This window comes from Penaeus monodon, chromosome 18 (genome assembly GCF_015228065.2).
Source record: "Penaeus monodon isolate SGIC_2016 chromosome 18, NSTDA_Pmon_1, whole genome shotgun sequence".
Taxonomy (NCBI): Eukaryota; Metazoa; Arthropoda; class Malacostraca; order Decapoda; family Penaeidae; genus Penaeus; species Penaeus monodon.
In genome coordinates this window covers 34,644,632-34,652,209 of record NC_051403.1, presented here as the reverse complement: position 1 = coordinate 34,652,209, position 7,578 = coordinate 34,644,632, and the positions used below count along the sequence as shown (strand labels likewise).

The window sequence follows — 7,578 nt, the reverse complement described above, 5'->3', positions numbered from 1 at the left end:
TTTTCTTATTTCTTTTCCCTTCCTTCTTCTGCCTTAAATATGTTAAGCCATTGGTTTTGTTAGGTAAAAATGCCAAGTGACAGCAAATGGCACATTCTCACAATATTTTCCTGACCTCAGATCGCCTTATCGTGTGATCGCGGTATGTGGTCAACAAACATGAATATCATTCGTTAGTTAATTAGTTAATTTATTTCTCTCATTATTAGAGATCCATACAAATTTTTATTATAGCGTAGGATCTTCCCCCATATAGCACACAGGCATACCCGATATAACCCGGGGTTGCATAAACGCCTAGCAGATCTGTGCTCCGACATTCGAAAAGTAGGTACAGGTAAAACCAAAGTTATTCATTCGATCGGCAACTTTGAGTCGGTATGACCTGCAGTTACGTTAATTAATGTAGGACCAGGGTTTAAGCTAGAATCATTATTCGATTATTAATCACACCCTTTTCATCTTCTTGAAGTCACTTGCATGTTTTGGATATATCCCAAGCTTTGTGTGATTAGTGATAATTTAGGTATCTGTAGGGGATGTCACGAGCGCCCATCACAGATACTCAGAAAAGAGCAGGTTATTTATAGATTTTCCTGGCTCAGGTCACTTCAGTGTATGGCATTTTGGGTATAGGATCCCCCCATCGATGAAGTCGAACATGCATAGCTAGACATTAAATGTTGAATTCAATGTTGTAGTTGAATAAATTTATATAGCTAGCATTGCTAATTTACTTCAGTTTTGTAATAGTGAACATTTGTGATTCATTCTCTGTGTGAGGTCACTCTCACTTTCGCTCTCATTCACGTTCACTGTCGCTTACACACACACCCTTACACACTTGCTCACTCACTCACTCATCCACGCAAGACAAATGGCACTGAAACCTTTTCATTAATAGGGTTTGTTGCTGTTGTAGTGCCAGTGTAAAGAACTATAATGTATCTCTTTAGCCCGTGATTTTGTCAGTCGTGACGAGTGACTTGTACATTTATTTCTTCTCTGTGTGACGACAATTGGTTCAAGTAAATCCTTGCGGATTGCCGTTGTCGTTTCCCTTATCTACTCTCATATCTATCAGAGACGGTTGGTAGTTCAAGCCAGGTCCATGCGGATCGCTACTGATGTCTCTCTCTCCTATTTTTCTTTATCTTGTGAAAATAAAACATGAAACGAAAAAAGAAGATGAAAATAAATTAAAAAAACAAACATTAAAAACTGCAGATTTATATAAATAACCGGCTAGTGGTACTTAACACCCCCTCTTCTCTGTTGCCTTTCTTTTTCTCTTGCTATCTGGCCCTTACGTGTATGATCTGGTTCCCCGACTATATATTGCAGTCGGACCGACGATAACCGACACGGCACCGAAGGAGGATCCTGCTGCAGAACCGGTCACCTTAGGATGCTGTGGGAAGGACATCATCGGAAGATTGCCATAGGCCTGTGGGCCAGGATGTTTCTTCAGAGCAGGTGTTAAGCCATTCCATGATGTAGTGGACAGGCGCTACCTGCTGAGAACCCCGTAGATCCAGCGAAGAACCATGAACTCACCAGTGCAGGTACCAGTCGCCCCAGAATGCTTTGGATGGCCGACGCCTGACGGACGGCCACAGATCCAGTCAACTCCAGGAGCTCGTCTGCACAGGTATCAGCCGCCCAGAAATGCTGCCCCTACCCGGACGCCCGTAGATCCAGATGAAGATTACGAGGATGTAGAGATTGAGTATGCCGCCAAGAATGACCTGGAAGGGATCTGTGAGGACGTGTGGACGAGGACGCCTCCAAGTTAAGCCTGGACGAGGAATATGAGGAAGTCTAGATGAATCCGAAGTCAAGGAGGAGCTGTGCAAGACTTTCGAGGACGTCAAGGACGGACAGATTACACCGAGGACCAGGAAGAAGAGGACAATAGGGACGAGCAGCCACGAAGATGCGCCAGGACAATGCACGCGAGAACGAGATGACCAGCCAAGTTATGTCACCCTTGAGGGAAATCTAAGGCGCCTCGAGGGCGAGGCGTGAGTAGGTGGCCGAGCAATATGGCATATACATAAAGTCTATTTCTGTTACCAACAGACCATGTGGCTGTTTACCACGTGGCTCCAAATACCAAATAAGAACCATTCACTCAGCGAGGGTGTAGATGATGATGTTATCTGACCTCGCCTGACCCGAGAGTTTGTGCTTAGCGCCTGGCGGGGTAAAGTCGGACAAGTCCTCACCCTCCGGGCAGGTTGACCTGACACGCGCACTGCCTTACCTTAGACATCGTCTCGTGTGTTCCTCTTATCAATAAAGAGTGAAGCCATCAGACAAGTATCACTACCCCTGCAAAGCCACTTTATTAGAGTACTCATAGACTTTTACACTGCTACACTATATATATATATATGTATATATATATATATATATATATATATATATATATATATATATATAAATATATATAAATATGTATCATATATATATATATATATATATATATTTATATATATATATATATATATATATATATATATATATATATATATATATATATATATATATATATATATATATATATATATTGTCCATGGATTGGTCTAATTCTCATTTGAAATACTTATTTTCGTAACCTGTTTACGTAATCATATTATATATAAAGGTTATTTAAGTTTCGAGGTATTTTGTAAGCATCTCCCTTTTGTCTTACACGAACGCCTGGGTAAAACAAAGGCGATGACGGTGATCACACAAAGTAGGCGTGCCTTTTTTACCAACACCTGTCACAGAGCACGGTGCTCACCTGCATTCTCTCTTAATATAATAAGAAGTCTGAAACATCAACACCAAGGAAATAGCTGAACAAGAGTCGCCGTAATAGCGTCCGACTCTCCGTTTAACAGACAATTTGCCGTTTTCCTTGAATGTCTAACAAGGGAGTGACCCCCAAAGAAAACTTATTTCTTTTGTTAAAAATATTGTAAATATATTAATGCGTGTGAATCATTGTTTACTTACCCACCTTTAATAGTGCAAAAGAAAGTGATGAAGGATCAAAGAAAAACGAAAAGAAAGTGGCAAACAGTAAAAGAACCTACCACAAGTGGCGCAGTGAGTAGGATCCTCGTCATTTTATTTTGCAATATTGAGGTGGACTTTGGAGTTTAGTTTTGTTTTTGTCGTATATTGCAGGCTGTAACACCAATTCTGTACATCTTATGACTACGATATCGTTGATGTCCTGTGAACTGTTTGGTGAGTCATGTAAACCTGGGCTTTCGTGAAAAGGGAGATGCAGGTGAGGTGAAAATTTGTTCGTGTGAATCGCTTTGTAGTGACAATGTACCTGAAATTGCGTGTGAATCAATCGGGTTTTCTCATTGTGTATATACCTTCCTACAAGCGGATAGTTTAGAAGCTGTATTTCGCTTCATGTATATATAGTCAGGTTTTATGGACCAGTTGGTGGTTAATAAGCGCTGGTTCCGCTTGACTCGGCGATCGACTGTCGATCTTATATCGAAGTCGTGGGTGGCCTAGTGAAAGTGATGTAATATACTTTCATGTCTCTTGGAAGTTTCTGAATGATTTACAAGAACGACTTGCTTCAGCTTTCAACGAGTTTATTTTTTTGTGGTTCCTGCTAATCATAGCATTGTAATTAAAATGTCATTGTTAGAAATTTTAGAAAAGGCTCAATCGCTTGGTTTGAGTGGAGACCTTGCTCACGAGTTGATTGAAAAACAGCATCAGGCTGAGAGGGAAGAGCGCGCTGCTGAGCGAGAGGTTAAAAGAATGGAACTTGAGTATGCTGAGGCTGAGAGGCGCCGAGCGCATGAGCTTGAACTCGCTAAAATCCAGTCAGGCCCTAATGGTAATTATAGCAACACTAATGCTCATATGTTTGAAGGGCTCAGACTGCCTACTTTTGCTGACGGCCAGGATGACCTAGATAGCTATTTGCAGCGGTTTGAACGCCTGGCGGAATTACACGGGTGGAAGGTTGAAGATTACCATGTTTACCTGGGTACTTGTTTACGGGGTCAAGCACTTAAAGTTTACATATCTTTGCCAGATGACATCGTTAAAGATTGTTCTCGCTTAAAAGAGGCTTTGTTGAGGGCTTATTCTGTAGATGCCGATTCTTATCGACGTAAATTTCGAGAGAGCAGATGTAAAGATAAGGAGACGTATGTCCAGTTGGTGATTAGAATGGAGCAGTACCTCGATAGATGGATAACTATGAGTAACGTTGAGAAGAAATACGATAGTCTGTTTGATTTTCTGGTTAGGGAGCAATTATTAAGTAATTGCAGTTCTGATCTTCGTGTATTTCTGAAGGAGAGAGGCTGTGAAACAGCGGTGGAAATGGCAGAAGCCGCCGATAGGTACCGTAGTGCACACGGATATCGCTTAAGTAAATTTTCAAGGTCAGTGTCTAAACAGTCTACACATGTTGAAAGTGAAATTCAGTGTCATGGATGTGGAAAATCGGGTCATATAAGACCTAATTGTCCTAACAATCCTAAGAACTTTAAAACTAAGAGTGAATCCAGGGTAAATTTTGTATTTCGTTCCGAAATTAAACCTCGGAATGCAATAATTGATAATGGGAAGCTGTTTGATAAACCAGCAGATATATTGCTCGACACGGGTTGTTCCTCCGTAATTGTGAATGAAAAGTTGGTACCATCTAGATTCAAATTGGGTCCTTTAGTTAAAGTGTATGATTATCTTGGCATTCCAAATTCATTCCCTAAAGTGAGATGTTTTATTAAAAGTAAATTTTTCACAGGGTGGATCAGTGCGGTTGCAGCACCAATCAAATTTACAGATGTACTAATCGGACTCGTTCCAGGTGTGAAACTACCTGGGAAGCATGATCCTTCCTCGGTTGGTTATGACAGCAGTGAAGACACCGCTCCTGATCCCAACTGTCCGCAAACTAACCCTACCCCATTCGCTGTTACCGAGGTAGGGGATGTTCAGTTTGGGCACGACAGATCTCGCGACGTTAGTACTCCTACGGTTGCTATGGCTGTTAAAACTCGCTCATCTGAGTCAAAATCTACCACGACACTAGCTTGCCCTGAATTTTTACACCTAAATATAACTAAAAGTAATCTAAAAGAGGAACAACAAAACTGTCCAAGTCTAAAAAGCATAAGAGAGAAAGTTAAAACCAGTGAAAATGTAAATGTAAAATCTAGAACTATAAAATATGAGCTTGTCAATGACCTCATCTACAGGGTGTGTTTAAAAAGCAAACATGCATATGAAATCGGTAACAAGCAACTGGTGATTCCTGAGAAGTATCGGATTCACGTACTGAATCTCGCTCACGATTCCCTTACAGCTGGTCATTTCTCACACCGAAAGACGAGTTACAAAATATTTTCAAAGTTCTTTTGGCCCGGTGCAGGTGCTCAGATTAAAAGATATTGTCGATCATGTCCGACTTGTCAAAAATTTTCAGCTAAAGGAAGTGTGAGAAGGGTACCGATGAAAAACCTCCCCATAATTTCAGAACCATTCTCGCGCGTAGCTATAGACTTAGTGGGTCCTTTTACACCAGCTTCTGAGAGAGGAAATAAGTATGTTCTCACTCTAATAGACTATGCAACTAGGTATCCCGAAGCTATTGCCTTACAAAATATTGACACGATCACAGTAGCTGAAAGTTTAGTAGAAATCTTCTCGCGAGTCGGTATACCGAGGGAAATCTTATCAGATCGAGGGTCTCAATTTAAGTCAGATCTAATGGGTGAAATCCATAGATTACTATCTGTAAAAGCCTTGTACACGAGTCCCTACCATGCTTCGGTAATGGTGCAGTTGAAAGGTTAAATGGAGTATTAAAATCCATGATTAAAAAGCTTTGTGTCGATCATCCGAGAGACTGGGATCGCTATATACCTGCTGCCCTGTTCGCATATAGAGAGATCCCTAATGACAGCCTCAAATTTTCACCTTTTGAATTGTTATATGGCCGACAAGTACGCGGTCCTTTGTCAATTCTTCACGAGCTATGGACGAACGATAGTATTGACAGTGAGGTTAAAACTACGTATCAATATGTTTTAGATCTTCGCTCGCGTTTGGAGGAAACCGCTAAATTAGCGGCAGAGCAAGCAGAAATAAGTAGCCGCAACTATAAGACGTATTATGACCTCAAAGCTAAGCCTCGTAAATTAGACATAGGTGATGATGTACTGATGTTGTTGCCTTCTAGCAGTAACAAATTAGTTATGCAGTGGCTCGGTCCTTATCCAGTTGTTGAATGCAAAGGGAATGGTGTCGACTATGTAATTAGAATTCGCGGAAAGAATAGGCTGTTTCACATAAACATGTTAAAGAAGTACTTTCGCCGCGATGGTTTTAAAAGAAAAGGGGAAACTGCTCAAGTTTGTGTGGTTGAAGATGATGATAATTGTGGCAATAACTGTAAACCTGTTTATTTGAAACTAAGAATGACTGCAATATCAACATAGACAGTGAATTATCTGAAAGTCAGATTGATGATCTAAGGGTGATCTGTGATGTGTTGACTGATAAGCCTGGCTTAACTAACACTACTGAACATGTCATTCGTGTGAACTCCGATAAGCCAGTGCGCCAGAAATCGTACCCGATTCCAAACAGTTTATTGAAAGAATTTAATAATGAAGTGGATAAAATGTTGGAAATGAATATAATTGAACCCTCAAGCTCTCCGTACTGTTCACCTGTTGTCATGGTGAAGAAGAGTGATGGAACTTGGAGAGTGTGCATTGACTATAGAGGTTTAAATGATGCTAGTGAGTTTGACGCAGAACCTATGCCAACTACTGAATCGGCTTTGGGAAATTTTGTAAATGATGTATATTTTAGTGAAATCGATCTTTGTCGTGGATACTGGCAAATACCATTATCAAAAGAATCAAAAATATATACTGCATTTGCAACTCACAGAGGTCTTATGATGTTCAAAGTAATGCCTTTCGGTCTTAAAACAGCGTGTGCCACTTTCATTAGGCTTATGAGAAAAGTGTTGTTTGGTCTTGCAAATACCGACTGCTACTTTGACAACATTGTTGTACATAATGCTAATTGGTCTGATCACCTACAGAACTTGAAAGATCTTCTGTTGAGACTGCGCATGCATGGTTTGACTGCCAGCGTCAGTAAGTGTTTTTTTGGCTTTTCCAAAATTAAATATCTAGGCGTTCTATTGGGTAATAATTGCATAACGTCGCTTGAAGAGAAAATTAAGGCAATTCAGCTAATGCCCTTACCTATAAATAAAAAACAGTTAAGATCTTTCATTGGTACGGTAGGGTATTACCGTAAGTTTGTTCAGAATTTTGCTAGTATTGCTGCACCTTTGAATGATCTGCTAAAGAAACATAGCAGTAACAAATTACAATGGAGTGATGACAAAATTCAGAGCTTCAACAAATTAAAAGTTTCCTTAGTATCAAAACCAATTTTATGTTTACCCGATGACTCAAAAATCTTTTATCTCAGAAGTGATGCTTCCGATCTTGGACTTGGAGCTGTATTGCTGCAGGATGTGAATGGAGTAAAGATGCCAATTGCATATGCTAGCAG

General features: G+C 40.3%; 1 protein-coding gene across 1 annotated transcript; it reads left to right on the top strand.

Annotated features, from left to right (window-relative positions):
- The first annotated feature begins 3,654 nt into the window (after positions 1 to 3,654).
- LOC119584732 lies at positions 3,655 to 5,835 on the top strand. Its single transcript, XM_037933397.1, has one exon. The coding sequence runs from the start codon at positions 3,655 to 3,657 to the stop codon at positions 5,833 to 5,835; it is 2,181 nt and encodes a 726-aa protein (XP_037789325.1).
- Positions 5,836 to 7,578: the final 1,743 nt, after the last annotated feature.